Source organism: Elephas maximus, chromosome 25 (assembly GCF_024166365.1).
Source record: "Elephas maximus indicus isolate mEleMax1 chromosome 25, mEleMax1 primary haplotype, whole genome shotgun sequence".
Lineage (NCBI taxonomy): Eukaryota > Metazoa > Chordata > Mammalia > Proboscidea > Elephantidae > Elephas > Elephas maximus.
The window spans coordinates 23,842,547-23,867,125 of NC_064843.1; the positions used below are offsets into that span (position 1 = coordinate 23,842,547).

The 24,579-nt window shown below is 49.6% G+C and overlaps 3 protein-coding genes across 4 annotated transcripts in view; all 3 read right to left on the minus strand.

The window, feature by feature from the left end:
- Window positions 1-673: 673 nt before the first annotated feature.
- Window positions 674-10,935, minus strand: PIGT (phosphatidylinositol glycan anchor biosynthesis class T). 2 transcript variants are annotated; one of them, XM_049868952.1, is made up of 12 exons: window positions 10,707-10,935; window positions 9,983-10,160; window positions 7,533-7,660; window positions 7,150-7,250; window positions 6,895-6,981; window positions 6,288-6,375; window positions 6,081-6,178; window positions 5,830-5,995; window positions 4,561-4,761; window positions 2,713-2,878; window positions 2,516-2,599; window positions 674-1,361 (listed from the first exon to the last, which is right to left on the minus strand). In XM_049868952.1, exons 1-12 carry the CDS (start codon window positions 10,891-10,893, stop codon window positions 1,109-1,111), a joined length of 1,737 nt encoding a protein of 578 aa, XP_049724909.1. In that variant the 5' UTR covers window positions 10,894-10,935; the 3' UTR covers window positions 674-1,108. The 2 variants fall into 2 exon arrangements, with proteins under 2 accessions (XP_049724909.1, XP_049724908.1); XM_049868951.1 differs by having other exon boundaries at window positions 6,288-6,399.
- Window positions 10,936-13,966: 3,031 nt separating this feature from the next.
- DBNDD2 (dysbindin domain containing 2) lies at window positions 13,967-20,957 on the minus strand. Its single transcript, XM_049868953.1, has 3 exons — window positions 20,819-20,957; window positions 20,477-20,614; window positions 13,967-19,289 (listed from the first exon to the last, which is right to left on the minus strand). The coding sequence occupies exons 1-3, from the start codon at window positions 20,955-20,957 to the stop codon at window positions 19,084-19,086; spliced, it is 483 nt and encodes a 160-aa protein (XP_049724910.1). The 3' UTR covers window positions 13,967-19,083.
- The window catches only part of SYS1 (SYS1 golgi trafficking protein), a 39,079-nt gene continuing 35,379 nt past the window's right edge, over window positions 20,880-24,579 (minus strand). Inside the window, exon 4 of the mRNA XM_049868955.1 lies at window positions 20,880-20,965. Within this exon, the coding sequence (XP_049724912.1) occupies window positions 20,959-20,965 (7 nt within the window). The 3' untranslated portion in view covers window positions 20,880-20,958. The remainder of the gene's footprint in view (window positions 20,966-24,579) is intronic.

Sequence of the window (24,579 nt, forward strand, 5' to 3'; positions counted from 1 at the left end):
CGCAAGTAACTTATACAGTTGATGCCAAGTGTGCCAGAGGACAAGACAGAGGTGGGGCAGGGGGAGCCAGCCACCTAAGGCTCTAAGGAATCCAGGGTGTATAACAAGGGAGAGAAAAGACAGGGAGGGGCATGACCTGATCTAATGGGCCTGCCTTCAAAGCCTGCGGGTGGTCCTAGGACCAGCCACAACATAAGCTGCTGAGGAGCCTGATGAACTCCATCTGGGCTACATCCCAGACCACTTCAGTCTAGCCCCCAGCAATCTGCATTTTTTCCACAAGAGTACCAAGTGACTCCTATACACACTAGTTTGAGACCCACCACACTGAGTTCTCTGCCTCTCCAGCTCTGGTTTGGGGTGATTGGGCAACGATTCTCAGGGTCGCTAAAGGGCAGGGGTGGCTCATTCTCATGGTCAAGGGCTATGTTTCCAGGAACACTGAGGAGGCGTTGTCCCCGCCAAACCCAAAGCATTTTGGGGATACATGCCGAGAAGGACGGGGGCAGGGGTGGTGGTGGTGGTGCAGGAGTTGAGGAAGAATTTCTGGCTGGAATGGGAGGAAGTTGGGGGGGGGGGTTCTTTTCTGAGGGGAGGTTTTCCTGTTCAAATACCCAGCAAACAAGCCCTAGTCCCCAACTCTTCTCAGGCTTCAAGGACAGGAGGCAAAGAATCAAAGCAGCAGCCACTTTTTACTCACGACCAGTGAATCCCACCTACCACACAAGGATACAAATTCCTCGGCACACCCAAGTCTGCAGGCCAGCACTACTGTCCGACAGAACTTTCTGCAATGGCAAAAACGTATTTTCTGCACTGTCCGGTACAGGAGCCACTAACCACTTGGGGCTACTGAGCATCTGAAATATGGCTAGTGCAGCTGAGGAAATGAATTTCTACTTTAAATTAATGCAAAGTCAAACAGCCACATGAGGCTAGAGGCTTCTGTACTGGACAGTGCAGTTCTAGGCCCTGGCTGACCTGGGGGTAGTTTGGCTCAAAAGCCACTGGGCTGTGACGGGAAAAGCAAGTGTCAAAGAAACCCCTGGCGTCACCACCCCCTGCCACAGACAGAAACAGCAGCTCTAGCTGCTGAAGGGGGCACACCTCAGAGCGGAGGGACACCCCGGGCACGGCGGATGACGTTGGCCAGCCGCTTGGCCCAGCCGCCCTTGTTTGGCTCTTCGATGTGGAAGGTCCGCGTGAGGAGATTGTAGAAGGAGCCATAGCACACGGCCACCACAGTGCATGTGAGGCAGATGACATTGTAGGGCATGCTGAAGTCCGGCGTGGGCAGGCTCACCAACAGCGGCTCTGTGTAGAGTCGCACGAAGTAGCTAGAGCCATCAGTGATGGGGAACCTGTGGTCAGGGAAGGAGTGGTGAGGCAAGACTGGGCTGCTGCTGCCATCGCACCCCGTCCCCACACCCAGGCTGCACTGGGCCAAAGCGCCCTGGTAAGAGTTTTCAAAGTTTTCTCAGCCTCAAAACCTTTTAATCCAAACCTGTTAACATCAGGTCCATTCCAACTCATGGCGACCCCACGTGCTTCAGGGTAGAACTGTGCTCCATAGGGTTTTTAATGGCTGTGATCTTACTGAAGTAGAACGCCAGGTCTTTCTTCCACAGTGCCACTGGGTGGATCCCAACAGCCAACCTTTTGGTTAGTAGTCAAGTGCAGACCGTGTACGCCATCCAGGGACCTCATATTTTTAACAGGAGACACGTTACGTGAAAGCTCAATACATAAACCTGATAAAAGGAGAGCAGCTGCGGTTGGGTAGAGAGACGGGCCCTGCCTTGGCTGCCTCTTTCTTGCCTTCTGCTCTCAGCCTAAATGCCACCTCTTCAAGTAACCCTTTCTGGGTAACCCACTACATTACCTCCCAACAACCTGCCCCACCCCAGTATTCTCTAGAATGGAATCTCCCCTCTAGACTGTAAGCTTCAGGGGAGGCAGGGACAAGTCTGTTTGGTTTACCGTTGTTCATCAGTGCTCTCTGAAGTACCTGACATTTAATAAGGGTTCAATTAAATATGCATTAAGAGAATTGGTGGATAAATGTAAGCTCTAAGCATTACTATTCTCACCTATTGACTGTTCTGGATGTACCTTAGAATCATTTTACAAAGTCTTTGGAAATGCCGTAGCTTACTAGAATTACTAGGATTGCGTTAAATCTACACATGACTATGGAAGAGACAAGCTACCCTGCAGGAGCTGCCTGTCTGTGTTAACGCTCCAGCCTCAAGTAGGCAGCTGAGGATATGCTGTAAGAAAAAGCCCAGTCGCCATCGAGTCAACTCCAACTCACAGTGACCTCATGTGTGTCAGAGCAGAACTAGGTTCCACAGGGTTTTCAAAGCTGATTTTTTGGAAATACATCATCAAGACTTTCTTCTGAGGTACCTCTGGCTGGTCTTGAACCTCCAACCTTTCAGTTAGCAGCTAAGTACATTAGCCATTTGCACTACCCAGGGACTCTGTAGTATGAGAAGGGTGCAGGCACACTTACAGGCTGTTGAAGAGGGGGCCCTCTTCCCAGGCCACTGGGCTGGCTGCCACCATGCTGGGCACGAGAGCACTGAGGACTGATGGGCTGCAGAAAAGAAGACAGATGGTCTGCGTTTCTCACTGGCTTCTCTACCACAGGGTAAGTGGCAGAGAGAGTGAGCCAGGAAGGAGGGGACAGCATGTCGGGGAGGGACACACCTGACATAGAAGCCGTGGTTGGGGTCTGGGGTGTACTCAGTCCACTTGAGCAGAGCCCTTTCAAACTGGATGGAGACCTTGGTGACGGAGCTGGCCGGCAGCTGAACCAGCATCTCCAGTAGGTGGGGCTGCAGCCGGTCCTGGGCAGGCTGGTAGTGGATGTAACCTGAGACACAGGCAAGGGTCACTCACACCTTCTTCCTGGGGTCAGACTACCCATACCTCTGGTCCTTCCCACTTGCCTTGGGGCTTTGAGATGGGGAACCAGAGGGTTGGTTCTGGATCTCAGGAGTCAGCAAGCCCAGGGAAGGGAGAGGAAGCTTCCAGGAGAGGCTGTCAAGAGTGCCAGAGGCCACTAATCAACATTGACATCGCCACACCTGGGCCACCAGACATCAGCTGCCTGATGGGACACAACAGCAAGTTCAAAGAACCACCTGAGAAGCTTTCTTGGGACCTGAATCTAATCAAGTTTCTAAACCTAGCCACCAACATACAAGAAGTACTGGAGATGGAGGAACATGCTAAACACCAGCATGAGGAACTCCTGAATGTAGGAGATCCTGAACAACACATGACCCAGCTTTTTCCACAAATAAATGACATTTTGAAAAAAACAAAAAGCAGGCACTGTTATATCAGTAAAAAAAGACTTAAGAGGCATATCGAGCAAATGCAGTGTGAGGACCTTGTTTAGGTCCCAATTCAAACTAATCAATTATAAAAAGTTATTTTTAAGATCACTGGGAAAGACAGGAGTGACGACAGCATGATTATATCTTTTAAAGTCCTTTTATCTGTTAAAGACCCATACTGAAGTAATTAAAGCGGAATTGATACACTCTTGATACGCTCTCTGGGATTTATTTTAATACTCCCAAATAGAAATTGTTGAATTGGTGAATGTTCTGCTGTATATATTCTTAACAACAACAAAAAAGAAATAAATTTAGAAATTAAAAAAATAATAAAACAAAACACTCCCACAGAAAAATTATCAAACCAAAAACAAATGAGGGGGGGACTAGAAGGCCAGAAAGGTGGAGACTACTAAAGCTGGGTGATGCACACAGAAAGGTTACGATCCTATTCTATTTGAGTATGTGTTTGGAATTTTCCAAAATAAAAGATTAAGGGAAAAAAAATACAGGAAAACCTACAGAAAACATAGGTAGGATGTTTGAAGTAGAGATTCTGAAGCTGGTACAAAACAGTGGTGCTGAGAATAACTAAAACTAAAGCTTGAAATTATTGAGAAACAAGAGAGGTGTTTAAAGAAGACATTTAAGTTTGGCTGTTCGGGGTATGATCTAACCTCTTGCTGAGTCTTCTTCTTTATTATTAGCCCATCTTCCGCCCATCTTCCACCCACACCCGAGAGAAAAAGTGCTTTGGTGCTGTGCACACCACCTAATGGGAACACTCAGTAAATACAAACTCCTCCTCGAAAAGAAAAAAAGCTGCGCCTCTTCACCTCTTTCAAGGAAGCAAAAGCCATCTACCCAGTGCTGTGATCTTCTTTGCTTCCAAAACCCAGTTTATCTTGTCAACCCTTTCTTTATCCTAGAGTCTGCGAATCATCACAAAACACAAGGATGTGCCCGGGGCTGGACAAACTCAGTGAGAAAAAAAAGGAAGCTACTGCCTCCCACAGTTCTAGTAAGAGTCACCAGGGCAATGTGTTCTCTCTTTTTTTTTTTCACAAATGACTTACGAATTGCACAGTGAGGTCATCTTTATGCATGTGTCTTTTTGCAGCTGTATGTCAGAGATTACCCTGAGAAATGAGGGGTTAGGGTACCCAGGGTGGGACGGGATGGAGGCCTGCCCCGGGACTTGGCTCCTCACTTGGCTTGTTCTCCTTGCCCTTGGAGGTGATGGTGAGGGTGTGCACATACAGCCGCAGGTACCAAGGCACGGTGTCCAGCAGCAGCACGGGGAAGGCCCGGTATGGGTGGGTGTTGTACAACAGCGTGCTCAGTTCCCCTTTCTGCAGCCCGTAGCCGCTGACGTAGCGCTGGGCATGCAGGAAGGGCACCGGTGGGGCCTCTGCAGGGAGGAAAATCAACCATTAATAACTCCTAAGTGAAAGGGTAGGACTCCTGGTGGTGCAATGGTTAAGTGCTCACCTGGTAACTGGTTGGCAGTTTGAATCCACCTAGTGGCTCTGTGGGAGAAAGACCTGGCGATCTGCTCCCATAAAGATGACAGCCTAGAAAACTCTATGGGGCAGTTCTACTCTGTGAGATGGGGTCGCTATGAGTCGGAACAGACTTGACAGCACCCAACAACAAAGGAAAGTGACACTCCCCACTCCCCAGACAGTGTTCAATGTCCCAAAGCCAGGGAGTAGATGCTGTAAGCTTGCCATCAGAACTGGGAACCCAGGTTCTGGAAGCATCTGGTCTTCCCCAGCCCACAAGCAAGGATGATAACAAAATTACTGTTATTTGGTAAGTACCTGTCACGTGCTGGAAGCCCTGGTGGCGCAGTGCTTAAGTGTTCGGCTGCTAAGCAAAAGGTCGGCAGGTCAAATCTACCAGCTGCTCCTTGGAAACTATATGGGGCAGTTCTACTCTGTCCTATAGGATCACTATTAGTTGGAATCAACTCGACGGCAACAGGTTTGGTTTTCTGTTTTTTGTCATGTGCTCAGGAACCACTGTGTCCCTTCCAACCTAAACCAGATGCTCTGGTGGTGTTCTGCACCCCTCCTTGGTAGTGCTGAACACAGACATAATTTATTAATGTATTGCTTGGTGGCTGCCTTGGCCAGGAGACACATCTCTTGAATGCAGGGCATTCTCTGTCTTACCTACCACGCTATGCCTGGTACACAGTATGGACTCAAAAAAGTTATGTGTTGATTAATGAATGCATGAATGAAATCTGTGTTTTACAGTAATTATCTCGTCCAACCCACCAGATATTACTGTCCCCATTTCCCAGATGAGGGGACTAAGGCCCAGAGGGCTAGGCATCTGCCAAGTCATCAAGCTCAGACAAGGTGGACTTAGAACCAGGAGTGTCTGACTCAGAGACCTGGGTCTAATCACAACCACCAGGAGAATGACCTCTGTAGCCCATTGTGGCCTGGCGGGCTGTGCACCCACTCACCATTCTCTGGGAGCCTCTTCCACTTGAGTTGAAGATTGAGGTTGCGGGAGCTGGTGATCAGGGAAGTGTCAAGCAAGTCATAGACGGCATAGGTTTTCCGGGTGCCCAGGACAGTGTCCTGGTATGTGGTGGTGGGGGACGGGTTCACCTCCAGTGTCTCATTGTCCTGGGGGCACAAGGGCAGGGCTGACAGGTGGGCAGAAGGGCAGTCTGGTCCATGGAGGAGGAGGCTGGCTGGAGACTTTTGGTACCTGGCTATAGCTGGTGATGTCCACGTAGACTCGGCTCTCTGAAGCAAGGGGACAGGGCTCCGTGAGGGTTCGGGAGAACATCCGGAAGAGGGACCAGTCTGAGGAGCAGACAGCGGAGTTGAGTAAGGACTAGGGCCAGGCCTGGACCCCAAAGGCAGGGCAGGGCTGGGGGCGGGTGGGTAGAGAGAAGTCACCAAGGCAGCTTACCCTTCTTCCCCTGCCCTGTGATGAAGGCGTCGAACACAACTGTTAGGGTCTGCCTCAGCTCCCAGGAAATGCTGGTACAATGTGCATCCTGCCCCAGGGCCGACGGGTAGTGCTGAGTGGGCATCGTGCCTCACTGTCGCACTGCCTCGAGGACAGCCAACCTGGACTCAATCCCTTGTCTGTTATGTATCGTCCCACCCGTCGACTTGCTGCTGGTGGCTCCCGAGCACTAATCCTGAGCCAAACTCTGTGCCAAAAGCTTGACGTGCATGGTTTGATGACCTATCATACAACCTTAGAAGGCTGACACTATTACTCACCTGACAGATGAGGAAACCAAGGCTCAGGGAAGTGAAATGGGTAACTGAGCTAACACTTCTGCCACACAGACATTGCTTTCCCTTCTGTGCTCTGTGACAAATGTCTACTGGGCACTCGCCAGGCAACCACTCAGTTTCCTTGGTGCAGAGCCAATGCCCTGAATAATCAGCATCACTTCTGCCACTTAGCACTCGCTCAGCCCGCACCAGACACTGGACCACGTCCTTGACCTGAACCTTCTCTCAGGGCCCCTGGGTGGTAACCACACCCAACCCCCAAGACTTACTCTGCAAACAGGACGGATATGCACTGCCTGGGAGTGGTAGCTGGTGTGGAACAAGCGGTCGGCCTTGAGCAACACAGAGAGGCCTGCCTGGAGGAGGTGGGAGGAGACAGAGGCTCAGTGTCCGGCTTGGAGCATCTGGGCCTGGGACCGAGGCTGTCTCTACAAGCACCCTGTCTGGCCAGCAGTGAGGGGGCAGCTGCAAGCTCCACGCATTCCCTGGGGATCCCACCCATATACAGACCATGCCCACCTCACCTTGGAGCTACAGGGCAGGAGCTTCTTCCATGGGGTGAGGTTCTCAGTGCAGACAACCTCCCTCGGCAGCACAGCATAACGCAGGAAGTGGTGATCAGTGCCTGTGGGAGGCGGAGGCCAGTCTGGGTTGGGCCTGGGAGTCCCACTCCTCAGACTCACACTGGAGAGATGGAGACAACCCCTCCTGCTCCCCACACAGCTTTAACAGTCTGGTAGAGGGCAGGGCCCTTCCTCGCCCTGGGAGGGGACAATGGCCTTCTAGAGCCCATACACACCAGGGGACCATGACTTGGCCCAGAATGAGGGAGGAAGCCGAGGGGCGAGGGGCAAAGGTCAGGGTAAGAGAAGTCAGGAAGGGGAAAGGGCTGCAGGGGCATGCTCACCATTGGCCAGCCCCAGGGGTTTGAAGGAGGCGGTGGGAGTGACTGTGTTGGTGGAATCGATGAAGTTGAGAGAGGCGCAGAAGATCCCTGAGAGGACGTTGCTGAGCTCCTTCCAGGATTTATCCACGCTGGAGGGAGACACAAACCCATGTGCTGTCGTGGGGCTGCCTCTGCACCCTCCCTGGCCACACTCACAGGAGAGGGAGGCTATGTCCTTAACCATCAGACAACTAATCACAGGATAGACACCATCACGGTCCCAGCCGAGCCCCTGCACACTCCTCTGGATGTCCCTGAATGCCCACGCATCTCCACTCAGGCAAGTCCTCCTGCCTGGACACCAGTTCACTCCTCTCTGCCCAAAGTCAAGGTCCAGCTCCAGGCCTGGCCCCTCCCCCAGAGGGCCTTTCCTGCCCCCCTCAACCACAGCCTCCTCTATGTTGCCGTGGTTCTGACTACCCCAGCCTCTCACCAGGCCCCTCTTGGAGATGGCTAGGTGGTAGGCATCTGGTCCTAAGCACCTTTTCTCCCCAACTAGGCCGTGAGCAACTTGAAGACAAGGAACAAGTCTGGGTCATCCATGTATCTCCCACAACACCATGCAAAGTGCCTCACGCCTCAGAGGGCTGAGCAGACAGCTCGCTGATCCACCCTGAGATTTGCTCAGCCTCGCAAAACGACACACTCTGCTCTATGAAAACCCTGGGCCTGAACATATGTTCTGTTTCTACTTATATCCACAAGGCTCACTGGACCAGAGAAAACAACCATTCTAGGACCCCACAAAAATATCAAATTAAATTAGGTTATTTTCCTAGAAAAACATTAAAACAGATTGGTTTTCTATATTAATAATATCTGTTCCCGTTGAGTCAATTACAACTCATGGTGACCCCATGTGTTACAGGGTAGAACTGAGCTCCATAGGGTTTTCTTGGCTGTAACCTGTAAGGAAGATTGCCAAGCCTTTCTTCCGTGCTGCCGTTGGGTGGGTCTGAACCAACAATCTTTCGATTGGTAGACGAGCTCAAACCCTTCTTGCCACCCAGGGAACTCATATTAACAATAACCAAAAAACCAAACCCACTGCTGTCAAGTCAATTCCAACTCATAGTGATGCTACTGGACAGAGAACTGCCATATAGAGTTTCTAAAGAGTGGCTGGTGAACTCGAATTGCTGACCTTCTGGGTAGCAGACAAATGCTTAACTACTGTGCCACCCGGGCACCCATATTAACTGAAGGTATAAAATTTAATAAATACTAAAATTCTGAACATCAGCTCTACATTATAGGCAATTACGGGCTGAGAAAAGACAGAAACAGCAAAGCAGAGAGAAAAAAAAGGCAGGAAAGCAGAGCTGAGGCAAGAGAGGAAGCCATGGCAAGCTTGAGGGTCACTGCTTGCTCCTCGTCTGGCATCCTCTTAGTGCTGTCCTGGGACTTTTTGATAATCTACTGCTCCTAGCTCTTCAATTGCTCCAATCCATAAGCCCCAAACAAAGAAAGCAAACACTAAGCCTGAAAGCTCTATCCTGCCTCATATAGCATTTCTTGAATTTCTAAATTACTTGTTGATATGTAAATCCACCAATTTTCACACAAAAATCCAGATTTCTGGTCTCTCTCGAAAAATGAGAGTATCTGATGACACTGAGCCTCTGTTCCCACATGGCAAGAATCCATGGGAACTTAACAGCAGCTGTCCTCTAGATTGGTATGAGCCCTCTAGCCTGCCACAGTCCCCACCATTCCTTATTACTGCCCTACAAGTGTTTATCATACTTGTGCTGCTGATTTCTTACACCAGAATTAAAAGAGAAATGAGACATATTTCTCATCCCTGGTCGCTATGAGTTGGAATCGACTCGATGCAGAGGGTTTGGTTTTTTGGTTTTGTGTCTCTATAAAAATGTTTACATCTTTATTCATTGATGTTACCTGCCTGTCCCCAGGAGACATGAGTTCAAAACCCTGTCTGGCTTACAGAGGGTCTATTCTAAGTAGAAGAGTCACAGCAGCCACTGGGGAATCGTTTTTGTGGTACAACAACAGTGACTAGACCCATGCTTCTCCCAAACAAAAGCCATTCCTCTAATACAGAAATCATAAACTGCCAGCCTATAGGACAATTCTAGTCCACAGCTCTGTTTTGTTTGGCTTTCATGGTATTTATTATTATTATTATTTGAGTGCCTTTTTAAAAGCTCTCTGGTTTGCCACAGTTTGTTCTCTGTCTCTGCAGGGATGTACATGTGCCATCTCAGGTCTGGGAGTTATTAGACGAAGGAAGTGTATTCAGTAAAGAATACCACTCAGTGGTAATATCATTTCTGACTTCCAACAGCAGCCTTGGAACCGCTGCCTGCTGGAATCACTGCCCCTATGGGCAGTGCAGGATGACAACATCTTCCCTGCCATGCTCAACAGGACCCAAGGTAGGCACTTACTCAATGACGGTGTCTTGGAACCAGACCCAGAGCTCTGCACCTGATGGGGCCTGCAGGAAGGGTGGTCCCCAGTATCGGGTCCTCCAGAAGCCTTGTGTGAGGGAAAGGTGGAGCTCCCGTAGAGAATACTTAGAGATCAGCTGCCCCAGGGCTTTGGGGAAGAGCCTGTAATGAGACACTGGGGGGCGGGGGAAGCAGTGGGTAAAGATCCCAAAGGCAGGGCTCTCTGTCAACCCAAAGAAGCAGCAGATCCCAGGATCTGAGTCAACGAGATCTGGATTCCAGACCAGACCGTTGCTTAACAGCGATGTGATCTTGGCCAAGTCCCTTTACCTCCCTACACCTCAATTTCTTCCTTGTAGTCGTTTACAGCACTAAGAACTGTGCCCAGCATCCAGGATAAATGAAAACCGCCAACGGCAGCAGTAGCATCATTGCTGCCAACAGATGACTAAAGACTTAGAATGGCAGCCTGGAGCTGTGTAAAGAGCACTGGACTAGGAATCAGGAGTCACTGTCCCTATCCAGGCCTCAGTTTCGCTGTCGGTACAATGGGGTTTCTTAATAACCACCCCGTCCTTCCCCAACGACCCAGCTCTTTAGTCCCCAAGCCCAGGAGCCAGAACCCCACCCTGGGGTCAGGCTCCGCACCCACATCTTGCCTCACCTCACCCCCCAGCAGGTGCCACGGAAAGCTTTCTCGGGTCAGATCCTGTCCTCTCACCTCCTTCCCGCTGCAGCTCCGAGTCCCAGCGCGTGCGGAACTGGAATGTGGCGGCTACGTCCCCGGATGGCAACGGGGTAATGACGAGCTCCTCTCGCAGGCTGTCGCGTGGGGGCTCTGCATGGCCCCAGCCGCCCGGCCAGAGAATCAACAGCACCAAGACAGCCAGCGGCACAGCCGCCGCCATGCCTGCGGCTGCCTCCACCTCCCAGCGGCGCCCGCCCCACGAAAGGCCCGCATCCAATGGGAAGAGCGGTTGATAAGCAGCTTCCGGTGCCGTCCCGGAAACCCGGATGCAATACTATACCCGTTTGACAGTTGGGAAACAAAGACTGCAAAAAGGTTAATTTTGCTAGGTCACACGCCAGGCTTCTGCCTCCCTCTACTTCCGGTATTTCCATTTGCTCAGTTCTAAGTCCATGTAAGCCCTAGTGGCACAGCGGTTGAGCGTTTGGCTGTTAACCGAGAGGTCGGTGGTTGGCACCCACCAGCCAGAGAAAGATGTGGCAGCGCGCTTCTGTAAAGATTTAAGTCTTGGAAATCCTGTGTGGTAGTTCTATTCTGTCCTGTAGAGTCGCTGTGAGTCAGAAGACTCGATAGCAGCGGATTGTTTGTTTTGGAAGCCCATCCAGCTCCTCCAGTGGCAGAGCTTTCCTGCAAAATCCCCCAAATCACTGCCCTTTTATTATGAATATTTTCAAAGTTGAAAGAACAGTGAACACCTGTTGCCCACCACGTAGATTCCACCACTAAACGTTTTACTCTGCTCGCTGTGGGAGCCCTGGTCCTGCAGTGGTTAAGCATTTGACTGCTAACCAAAAGATCGGCAGTTTGAGTCTACCAAGGTCGCTGTGAGTCCGGGAACTACTCCGCGGCAACGGGGTTGTTGTTTTTTATACTTGCTTTATCATATCCGTCTGTACATCTGTGACTCCATCTTATGTTCTGATGCATTTCAAAGTAAATTGCAGACATGAGTATTTCCCCATAAATACTTAAGCGTGCATACGATTAGCTAGAGTTCAATATTTGTTTACATTTTTTCTTTTGATGTAGAATTTACAATGAAATGCAACTTTGAAGTGTACATTCACTGAATTTTGACAAATGCACATACCTGCATAACGCATACCCTGTCAAGATACAGAACATTACTAAAACCCTAGAAAGTTCTCTAAGGACTCTTTCCAGTCAATTCCTCTCTCTGTTCCACCTTCCAGAGGCAACCATTGTCCTGATTTTTATCTACCATAGATTAATTTAGCATATTCTAGAACTTAAGATAAATGAAATTGTAACGTACACTTCTTGTGTAAGGTTTCTTTCATTTGCAGAATATTTGAGAGACCCATCCATGTTCTTGCATGTATCAACAGTTTGTTTCTTCTTACTGCTGAACAGTACTGCATTGTATGGATACCACTGTTTATCCATTCTGTTGCCTTACAGGCTAGCACTTTAAAGATTTTGGTTATTATCAACACGGCTGCTGTGCAAGTTACTTTGTAAACGTATGTTTTTCACTTCTCTTGGGTAAATATTTAGGAGTAGAACTGCTAGGCTTAAGAGTAGTTGTACGTTTAATTTTATAAGAAACTGCCAGACCTTTCTCCAAAATGTTTCTATCGTTTTATACGCTCACCGACAGTTCCTGTTACTCCACATCCTTGGATGTCAATATTTGGTGTTTTTAACTTTTTGGTCTTTTTGTCAATCGCTGGAGAAAGACATCATGCTTGGTTGAGGGTCAGTGAAAAAGAAGGAGGCCCTCAATTAAATGGATTGACACAGTTGCTGCAACAACGGGCTCAAGCATAACAATTGTGATGAGGCAGGACTGGGGAACGTTTTGTCTGTTACACAAGTCAGGTCGCTATGAGTCAGAGCCGACTCAACAGCCCTTAACAATTTTAGCCATTTGGTGTGTATGTGGTGTTTATCCTATTGTGGTTTTAATTTGCATTTCCCTGGTGCCTAGTGATGTTGAGTGTCTTTTCGTATGCTTATTCACCATTCGTATATTTTCTTTGGTGAAGTGTCTGTTCACCGCCCCCACCCCCCACCCCCAGAACCCAGCAGAGAAGTAGAGTGTGGTGGGAGGGACAGCTGGTGTCTGAATTGGTAAAAAGGCTGGAGGTATGTTTAACATTCCCCGCCCCCTACAAAAAAAACCCACTGTCAAGTCAGTTTCAATTCACTGTGACCCCACAGGGTTTCCAAGGCTGTAAGTCCCTACAGAAACAGACTGCCACATCTCTCTCCTGGGACTGGCTGATGGTTTCAAACCGCCAACCTTTTGTTAGCAGTTGAGCACCTTAACCACTGCACCACCAGGGCTCCATCTCATAGGAATCAGCCTTGGGCTAATGTTCATCTTGATTCTCTCCTCCCCCTTGAGAAGTCAGACAAAGGTCTGACGATGCCCCCACCATGCCATGCTTATAGAGGCTGAAAGCTGGGCTCCTTTCCTAGGAGTTGGCTCCAAACCATCTTTCCATCTCCAAGGACACTGTGTGGCCTCAAAAACCAGTCAGCTGAAGATGGTGGCTCTGACGGCCAGCCAAGCCCCTGTGGTTTGTCAGGGGGAAGTCATTGTCCCAACCAGGAAGTAGTCCTGGGGTCTGACCTAACGCTAGACTTCTCATGGCAGCTGAACTGAAGACTCCCCATAGGCTCACAAACAATTCTACCTCTCAAGAGGGCTGTATATCCCTATTCCCCCAAATCTTAGCACCATGTGCCTGGGGTACTAAGAGATTTATTAACATGTTGATGACAACCACCAAGCTACTCCAACTTCCTATCATTCACTCCAGAGAGAAGTGGGGTGAGCCTGAGAGCTGAGAAGCCTGCAGAGCAGAGCTATAGGGGGCTGCACCCCAAGAGAAGGTTCAGCCACACTCAGGCAGGAATGCCTTTCTTCTCCAAAGGAGGGGAGTGGAGAAGGCACAAGAGGACAGAGACCATGTCCTCTGTGTACAGCAAAGCCAAAGGAACTCAGAAAATCCCCAAACGTTAACATGAGACTGGACCCTGGCCCAGCTTGGTGGATGATCTCAACCTAGACACAGAGGATTAGGAACAAAAGGCATTCACAAACTTCCTGGATACAGGGAAAGTCTGTGAGCTCTGCCAATGGACGCATCCACCTCCCTGGAGCTCCCACAAGTTTCTCACTAGGACTAGGAAGAGCACTTAGCAGCAGTCACAACGGCCCCCTGCAGGGGTGGAAGCAGGATGGAATTATGGGAAGAATGCGGCCCTGTCACTCAGCCTGGGTAGCACCAAGAGCTTTGGGATTTAGGCTGAGGTCACTGATCCCATGGCTGGTGTTTGATGTATAAAGGGAGGTGGTTTTTTTTTCCTGATGTAAGAAATGAGTTGATGTTCATGAAAGCTGGGTCTTAGAGCCCCTTATAATTTCATTGAACCCTCTCTCCCTGGGCAAGGTCATTCACACCCATGGCATCAGTTACCACCTATATACTGATGACTCATCTGTTTTTTCTTCCAGCCCTTTCTCATCTTAGTCCCACACCCATGGATCCAAGTGCCTACTCGACATGTCCTCTTGGATGTCTCAAAGGCATCTATAACTCACCATGGCCCAAACTAAATATATTACCTCCCCAAACCTGGTTCTCTCCTAGTTCTCCATCTGGGTGAAGAGCTCTTGAATCATCTGGTTGCACCAGGCAGCAACAATGGTGGTACACTTGATCCCTTCCTCTTGCACAACCATCAAGACTTTACAAATTTGCCTCCTAAACATCTCTCTATTCTGTCTACTTTTTTCCACAAACTCTCCCCGCCACCCCAGCATCCTAGCCAGTTACCTCGTACCTAAAAAAAAAAAGACAGCTGCAATCATCTGCTGGCTGCCTGGTATCCACTGGGATCCCCTGTAATCAGTACTCCACAAGAAGTCCTTCCAGCCATTCTTCCCTTAATTTATTCCTACTCGACATTCAGATCTCAGCTCAAATGCCACTTCCTCAAGCGAAAAATCTTGTAGCCTCTCTGAGAAAGCTATTAACTCCTTCTTAGCATTCCACATAGTTGCAGTTTTACATTTGGGCCCCCACTAGGCTGTATGTGAACTCCGCAAAAGCAGGGACTGTGTCCTTTTTTTTGCTCACCACTGCACCCCTCCAAGGCCATGCTCAGTGTCTTGCACATTAGACAATGATATTTAATATTTATTGAATGAATAATGTCATTTATCTGTACCCTGCCTTGACCCAATTACCACTGTCTTCTGGGCCACCATTTCTCTTGCAAGGATTACTATCATTTGTTTGTCTGGATGGAGCCTGTCCTCCAGTATATTCTCTATACTACAGCCAGAATTGTCTTTTTAAATCCAACCACTTATAACCCTTCATTACTTGCAGTAAAGTTCAAATTCCTTAACAAAGCCTCTAACATGTAAACTGCTAGTTATCTACCCAATGACTTCTGTACTCTTGTTCTTTAGTAACAGAACCCTGATTCTACCAAGACAACAGTTTGCCCTGCTTGTTGTTTTTAATTGCTGTCGAGTTGCTTCCAACTCATAGTGACCCTATGTAAAACAGAACGAAACACTGCTCAGTCCTGCATCATTGCTGTTTGAGGCCACTGTTGCAGTCACTGTGTCAATCCATCTCACTGATGGTCTTCCTCTTTTTCGCTGACCCTCTGCTTTACCAAGCATGATGGTCTTTTCCAGGGATTGATCCCTCCTTATAACGTGTCCAAAGTTAAGTGACACAAAGTCTCGCCATCCTTGCTTCTAAGGAGCATTCTGGTTGTACTTCTTCCAATACAGGTTTACTCATTCTTCTGGTGGTTAATGGTATAATTCAATATTCTTTGCCAAAACCACAATTCAAATGCATCAATTCTTCTTTGTCTTCCTTATTCACTGCCCAGCATTCACATGTATATGAGGTGACTGAAAATACCACAGGCTGGGTCAGGTGCACCTTAGTCCTCAAGGCAACATCTTTGACTTTTAATACTTTAAAGAGATCTTTTGCAGCAGATTTGCCCAATGCAATATGTCATTTAATTTCTTGACTGCTGCTTCCATGGGTGTTGATTATGGATCCAAGTAAAATGAAATTCTTGACAACTTCAATGTTTTCTCTACTTACCATGATGTGTTTATTGGTCCGGTTGTGAAGATTTTTGTCTTTTTTTTAATGTTGAGACGTAATCTATACTGAAGGGTGTAGTCTTTGATCTTCATCAGTAAGTGCTTCAAGACCTCTTTACTTTCAGCAAGTAACACTGTGTCATCTGCATATCGCAGGTTCTTACTTACTAGTCTTCTTCCAATTCTGATGCCCGTTCTTCTTCATATAGTCCAGCTTCTCAGATTATTTGCTCAGCATACAGATTGAGTAAATATGGTGAAAGGATACAACTCTAACAAACACCTTTCCTGATTTTAAACCATGCAGTATCCCCTTGTTCTGTTCAAACAACTGCCTCTTGACCTAAGTACAGGTTCTTGATGAGCACAATTAAGTGTTCTGGAATTCCTATTCTTCACAATGTTATTATCCATAATTTGTTATGATCCACACAGTCAAATGCCTTTGCATAGTCAATACATACAGGTAAACATCTTTCTGGTAGTCTCTGCTTTCAGCCAAGATCCATCTGACATCAGCAACAATATCGCTTGTTCCACATCCTCTTCTGTATCCAATTTGAATTTCTGGCAGTTCCATATCGATGTACTGCTGCAACCGGTTTTTAATCATCTTCAGCAAAATTTTCCTTGTGTATGACACTGATTGTCTGGTAAGTTCTGCATTCCATTTTATCACCCCTCTTTGGAAAGGGCACGGATACAGATCTCTTCCACCCTGTTGGCCAGGCAGCTGTCCTCCACCACCCGTCTGTCAAGTTTGTTGTACTGTGGTAGCTTGTGTGTTGCTGTGACACTGGAAGCTATACCACTAGTATTTCAAACACCAGCAGGGTCACTCATGGTAGACAGGTTTCAGTGGATCTTCCTGACTTAGACAGACAAGGAAAAAGGACCTGGTGATCTACTTCTGAAAAAAATTGGCCAGTGAAAACCTATGGATAGCAGCAAATCGTCTGATATGGTGCCAAGGGATGAGCCCCTCAGGTTGGATGGCGCTCAAAATACGACTGGGGAAAAGAGCTGCCTTCTCAAAGTAGAGACGACCTTAATGACGTGGATGGAGTCAAACTTTCAGGACCTTCATTTGCTGATGTGGCACTACCCAAAATGAGAACAGCTGCAAACATCCATTAATAACAGAAACATGGACTGTATGATGTATGAATCTAGGCAAGTTGGAAGTCACCAAAAATGAAATGGAATGCTTGAAGATCAATATCCTAGGCATTAGTAGGCTGAAATGGACTAGTATTGGTCATTGTGAACTGGACCATCACATCGTCTGCTGTGCCGGGAATGACAAACTGAAAAGGGACAGCGTCACCTTCATTGTCAAAAAGAACACTTCGAGATCTATCCTGAGATACAATGCTGTCAGTGATAGGATAGTATCCATATGCCTACAAGGAATACCAGTTAATACGACTATTATTCAAATTTATGCACCAAGCACTAATGCCACAGATGAAGAAATTGAAGGTTTTTATCAACTTCTGCAGTGCCCTGCCAAAGGACTCTACATCCCAGCTTCCCCAGGAGCGAGCATGCTCCCAAGGTTTGACAGGTGATAAAGAAATCAGATACACTGAAAATTTTGGGACCTGAAAGGATTACTATCCTTACCAAAGGCAGAATTTTCTTTCTTCTAAATAATACTATCTCCCTGTGTCTATAAAATGTCTCCAAAAGAAACATCTGTCATGTTACTAAGTTCTGGCTAAGGATATGAAAGTGGATGCTATTGGTTAGAACTTCCAAAAAAGCCAAGTGGGAAGACAGCTGGCTGTGCCCTTTTTGCCCACCCCTCATCTCTTCTCCTGCTTTCTACCAGGTTCAGGGACATGATAGTTGGGGTTCCAAAACCCATCCTAGGCATGAGGTATCCATGAGAATGCCAGCTATGTACCCTGGGTAGCCAAGCAAAATAAGCCAAGAAGGAGCCTGTGTGTCCAGTTACTATGGAGCTGCCATACAGCCCTATATTGCCTATCTTCAGATTTTATATGAGAAAATAAATTTATACCATAAGCTACTGATTATTTCCAGTCCCTTTAACTTAGTAGTCAAATCAAAATCTGATTCAGGCTTCAAAGCATTTCATGGCTTACCCTTTGTTGATCTCACCTCTCCCTACATCTTACTAACCCATTGTAGGTGAATCCATTCTGACTCATAGTGACCCTGGAGGATAGAGTACAACTACCCCACAGGATTTCCAAGGCTGTAATCTTTACGGAAGCAGACTGCTACATCTTTCTCCCATGGAGTGGCTGGTGGGTTCGAACCGCCGACCTTCCGGTTGGCAGCTGAGGGCTTAACCACTGAGCCACCTACTCTCCTCAAATTCACATCAGCTGTTCCGAGCATCTTTCATTTCCTCAGGGTTATGTTCTCTCCATTTAAAGTCTTTTCACAAACTGCTCTTTCTGCCTGAATTACAATTCCTGCCTAACTCCTACTCATTTCTTCAGATCTCATCTTAGAAATCAGCTCTTCAGTGACCACACTGCCTAGGTTTAAGAAGCCCCTATTCTCTGGTACCAGAGTAGTTCCTTGTCATGCTACAGTTACACTGTGAATTACGGTATTTACTTGATTTTCTCCTCCATAGACTGTAACCTCCATGAAGGCAGAGGTATAGCTTGTCTTGTTCAAAACTGTATTCTAAATGCCTTGCACAGAGCAGGCATTCAGTAAATATTTCTTCAATAAATGGAGTAAACAAGTGATGGGGAAATGCTACTGGTCAGAGAGCTAAAGAAACACAGGGACTTTCCTATCTTTGCAATGTGAACAATGAAGTGAAATGCCTAGTGTATTAACTTGTTTATTACTTGTACCGTGACCTGTTTCCAAAAAGATGTCAGGAGGCAGGATGGCTGGAGTACCACCTCACTGAGGATGCTAATAAGTTCAAGTCCACTTAGAGACTAGGCTTCAGGGGAGCCTTTTAGCAGACTACGGGATTGTTTGCGGGAGGGAGCATTCGTCTCCTCACTTGCAAGCCCCACCTCAGGGATAATTGGTGGGAGGGTTACAGCAGGAAAAGGTTAGCAGTAAAGCAGGAGAGGATTAATTTCCAAAAAGGTACACCATCCCACCACCGCTCCTTCCCTTGGGTGCCTACTGCAAGTACAGAGTCTGGTCTTCTCCCCAAGGGCTCTGGCTGGGCCTAAGGCCTCAACGTGGAGGATGACCAGCTCCACCAGTCAGTCTGTAGGCAGGGGCCCACCGCTAGCTACAGGCCCGAGGCTCTGCCCCTCCACCACCCCCATCGTCCTCCTCATCGGACTGTGCCAAGGGTGTGTCTGCGCCACCGTCACTCGGATTTGGACTGTGCGGGTTGATGGAGAAGTCAGAGGATGAGGACGAGGTCCGCGATGTGTTCCTGTCGGACATGGGCACCAGCAGACTCAGCTCCTCCGGATGGTCATCCACCCCTGCCCAGAGACAAGAGCTGGTCAGGACCACAGAGAGGGCTTCAGAGAGCAGGAGAACTCAGAGGACTCTTAGAGATTATCTGGTCAGCCTCCTCATTTTGTAGATGGAGAAACTGAGGCCCAGAGAGGGGCAGGGACTTGTCCAAAGTCACTTAGCCAGTCCAGTAAAGAGGCAGAATTAAGACCTCAGTCTCCTGACACCCAGCTCCTTCCACTTCACTACACCATGGCTGGGCTCTGAAGCAATCAATTGAAGAATTCAAGTGCAACCTAAATCACTTACTTGGTGCTGAGTAGCTTTGGGAAAGTCACTTCCCCTCTCAAGGACTCTGCTCCTTTCCTAAAAAAGGGATATCTATATTTTTTTTTATATGCCCTGGTGGCACAGTAGTGAAGAGGTCGGCTGCTAACCAAAAGGTCAGCAGTTTGAATCCACCAGCTACTCCCTGGAAACCCTATGGGGCAGGGCAGTTCTACTCTGTCCTATAGGGTAGCTATGAGTCAGAACTGACTCAAAGGAAATGGTTTGGTTTTTTTTTGTTTTGCTTTTTTATATCCCAGAAGGATTTTGAGGAGGAAGTCTAAGAATGCTTATAAAATGTCTGGCACACAGTAGGCCAAAAAGAACAAGTAACTGTTTTGAATAAGAACGAACATCTATCTTACAAGTTAAGCACATGGGCTTTGGAATCAGACAGACATGATTTGGATCCCAGCTTTTCTACTTTCCAGCTATGTGGCTGAAGTTCTCAGAGCCTAATTTTCCTCTTTATAAAATGCAAATAATACCACCTACTCTGACAGGACGTTGTGAAGACTGAAACAACATATGTACTTTAGCACAGTATCACACATCTAATAAGCACTCAACAAATATTAATATAATTACTACGGCTAAAACTGCTTAAATTGCTAATGTAAAAATTACATCTTTACATTAATTATATTAATTTTACACATGCAAAATTAACAAAGGTAGAGATTGGACATTCCTAGATTTTTGGACTGGGGACCCCTCAGGGTCCACTTCCCTCAAATCTGAACAGGCAGCTGTTTTGTTGATGGAGCCACCCACTGCCAGCCCCTGCTTGTGCACTTCCCCAGCTTAGCCTCAAAGCCTCACTTCAGAGACCCCACCACCCTGCTCTGGCTAACTGGTGCCCACGTCTCCAAGGCAGACGGCATACCAGACGTCTGCGGGGTTGGTGGAGGATCTTCACAAGGCAAGAATACATCTGCTCCATCCTGATCCCCAAGGTCAATAAATTCCACCTGCTCCAGTGTGTCCACGTTCACTTCCATGGAGGAGATACTACCTATAGGAGCTGCAGATCAAGAAGGGAGCAAGTCAGGAGGCCCCAGGGCCAGAGTATGATTAAGATACTTGCCTGGTCCCACGATAGAAGTTCAGAGGGCCGAGAAAGCAAGAGGCAAGGGGGCCCCCAAGATTCAAGATCCACAAGACTTCCTCTACCCCATCCCAGGCCCCTCTCCTCAAGTCCTCCCCTCTTCTCAGGGCTTAGACTTACGTCTCTGTGACTCAAGATGCAGGTGGGACAGGGGGAAAACGAACTCTGTCTCTGGCTGTAAAATGTCCTCAAAGAACTTCTGCCGCTCCCAAAGGCGGAGCTGCTGGCGCTCCAGGGTTGGCCGAGGATTTGGGTCCATGTCAGCTCCTGGTGGTTGGAAGAGCAGGACAAACACGGCTGTGAAGTCGAGAGAGAATACAGTGGGAGCCTCGGCTTGGGGAGCCTCGGCTTGGGGAGCCCCACTGCAGCCAGCATCCCAGCAGTACTTTCTTGAATCCTCCGGTTCCTACCTGGACATTTCTGGGCTCGGGTACCTCCTTGCCCTTCCCTGAAACCAAGCCCATCCCAGGAACTTCAAGTCTCAGGCAGAGGAGGGGCTGGCCCTATTTCCACAAAGGGGATGCCAGTTCCAGGCACTGCAGAAGAGGCTCCTCTGTATTCAGGGAATGCAGTCAATGGCAGAGTCCCAGTATTATGCCCTTTTGAGAGGGGTTGGTGGGGCTAGCCCAGCCCAAATGGGGAGGCACTTTCTCCACTTAATGGACCCAGCCTCCCAGGGAAGGGAAGAGGGGATGGAGGCCTCTGGGTGGAGGTCATCTTCCTCTACTGCTGCAACTCTGGTTCCTGCTCATCCATCCAAGCTCAAACGCTAATGCAGCCCCTGGCCCTCCTCTCTCTCCCTACAGGCACTCACACCCCCTCTAACCCTTGCTCTGAAGTCACAAGACATGAGGTCCAGACTTGGCTCTGCCCCTGGGTAAGTCCTCTTTCTAGCCTCAGTCTCCCCATCTGACAATGGCAGAATCATCCTACCTGTCTTAAACACAAGGCACTGCCTGTGCAGGTGCTCTGTAAAATTCAAAGTTCTGATGCAGGGGCCATTCAGGTTCTTTATTTGCCTCTCCCGTGACACACCTTCTTTATGGAAGGATGGGGTCTTTGGTCCAAGTCAGACCAGGGCTTCTGGCCCGGTGCTGAAAGCTTTCCAAAACACCAGAGCTGGGCGCCTGCCAGGCCCTATGCATTCACCCCCATTCACTCAATCTCATTCCTGGGTTCTGCTCTGAGCCGGTCACCAGAGGTAGCAGGAGGACCAGATCGGCATCCTCAGCAGGCTGCCTCCCCCAACCCACATCTGGGCTCCGCGCAACCGAGACTCAAGCCGGCTTCACAAGCGCTGGGGCAGGAGAGGCAGGGCCAAGAAGTGCGGGGAGGCTGTGTGGCCACAAGCCGGTCGGGCCGCGAAGAAGAAGCGATGACGCCGATCCCTGGGAAAGGCTCTCAGAGCTGCCGCCCAGGTCACCACGCTAAAAATACCCAGGGCTCCAGGGGCGGTAGGCTCTTGCAGCGGGGTGGGGGAGGGACCATGGGCGAGGGGGGGACCATGGCTCCGGGAGGACCCCTCTTCCTCCCCTCCCCCTAGCCCCACGGGACTCATGAGATCTAAGGGGCTGCCCCGGGGGGCCCCGGAGTCGACTGCTGGAGGAATGAGGGGGAGCAGTTGTTTACGAGACAAAAGGTGCTAGGGAGGGGGTGCAGAGATTTGCGAGTAGGGGCCGTTCGAACAGGCCGCGAGCCAGCAGAATGGGGCTCTCCCTCGGTCTCAGCCCCACCCGCACCGGAATAAGCGCGAGTGAGAGAATTCCCTAAAAAGGACCAGCGCGTCCGCTGGGTGGGAGCCCCCGGCCGCTCCATTCCTGCCCACGTCCCCGGCCCTCCCGTGCACCTGCACCGCCGCCGACGCCGAGCTCTACCTGCAGCGCCCGCGCCCCTGCCTCGGTGTGTTCGCGCCGGCCGGACCGCGACGGGGGCGTGGGAGCGGCCCTCGCCGGCGGGTGGGGCTCCGCCGGGCTCCCCAAGGACGGCCGGCCCCTGGGAGCTGGGACGCTGAGGCGGCGGGAGGCGGAAGTGGAGGAGGGGCGGCGGCCCCCGCCCGCGGCCAGAGCGGCGCTGCCGGCGCGGCCCCGCGCACTGCCCGCCTTCCCCCGGCCGGCAGAAAGTTCCCGCACACATCCTCCTGCAAGCCGGCTCCCGCACCCCGCCCTCGCCCGGCCACCCTCGCTCGGCGATGGGATACTCTATGCACCCGCCCTCGCCGCCCGGCTGCGGGGACCCGCGGGCGCTCGGCCCACGCACACTTGCTGCGCTGGGACTCCAGGGCAGTCTTGCCTCTCGGCCCCTCGGCCACGCTGGCCCCGCTGCCCCGTGCACCTCTCAAGGAGAGGCACCCTGGGGAGGGGAGGGGCGCCTGCCTTACGGCGCGAGGGAGACTTGACTGGGTACCCCATCAGGGCAGGTGCACTGCGGCGGAGAACCCCTGGCCCTGGGACTCACCCGACAGCCCTGGTTCCTGGCTCCGGGACTGGACAGAGCCTCCGCCCAGCCTTCCAGTGCACTGGGCGGGGTGGGCGCCTGGACTGGCGGGTCAGGCCTGGAGGGGGGGCCGCTGCGCCGCGCCCCCAGACGCTGGCTAGGAGCCAACTCCTCCATGGGGCTAACGGGGCGCTGCACCTCCAGGCTGGTGGGGTGCAGGACCCAGGGGGAAGTGTTTGCCCCGTTTGCAGTGCCTCCTGGCTGAGATCAGTGCCAGAAGTGTTCAAATATAGCAGTTCCTGGGCTAAGAGTGTGCCCTCCTCCCTTCCACCCGTCCCCTTGCGCTCGGAGGAGCTCGACAATCCGGAATCCAAACTGGGGGTATGGGGCGTCGGCCTGAGACGCCTCCGCAGTGGGGTCACTCAGTAATTTAACAAACATCCACTAGCAAGACTGCCTAGGAGTCATCCTTGGCACCTCTCCCTCCTTCACCGCCCACATTAAAAGACACCTCCATTTCCTGTCGGTTCTCTTTTCTATGTATCTTTCCAATACACCATTTCTCTCCATCCCCACCGCCCTCTCTCGCTTAGGGTCCTACATTAGCCTTCTATCTGGCCTTCTGTAGTCACTCTGGCCCGGCTACACTACATTTCCACACAGCAGTCAGTCGTCATTTCAAAATGCAAGTCTGATGTTCTGATGTGTCACCCCCTGCACAAATTCCTCCATTGTCAAAATAAAATCCAGGCCGTCAGAGCTGCGCTCAGCCTTGAGGAAATGAGCTGAACAGGCGGGGGGTGCCGCACAGAGCTTGTGCAAAGGATGGAGGTGTGAATAGTCATGACACAGTCAGGTATCCCTGTCAGGGGACAGCAATCTGTGCACACAACTAAAGCACTGCCTCTATTCTAATTAGTTTATTACTGGGATCTCCAAAGAACCCTGTGAAATAAATACAGCAAGCAGCTTTCTCACTAATTTACAAGCATGGAAACTAGTTTGTGGGAGGCAATAACTGTGGTGGTTAAAAGCACAAGCATTGTAATCAGACCCTCTCGGATTTTAGACCCAGCACCGCCTCTAGCCACCTGTGTAAACATTTACTTCTCTGATCCTTGATTTCCATGTCTATTATAAAAAAAAACTATTAAATAGGAATAATTAATCCCTACCTCTTATGTGTTTTTGGTTTACCTCTTATGAGATAATTCGGATAAAGCCCCTAATACAGGACTTGGGCACCTTGAAGATGCTCTATAAACATTAGCTGTTTTGATTGTAATTGGTTCTCAGAAAGGGAAAAAACTACTCTGTTCCACTAATTTCTGAAATTATAGGAAGCCCTAATAGTTAACACTTCTACAGAGCTTATGTACCAACCACTTTATAAGTAGTTTACATATATTAACCCTTCTAACCCTCTAAACAATCCTGTGAGGTGAGCA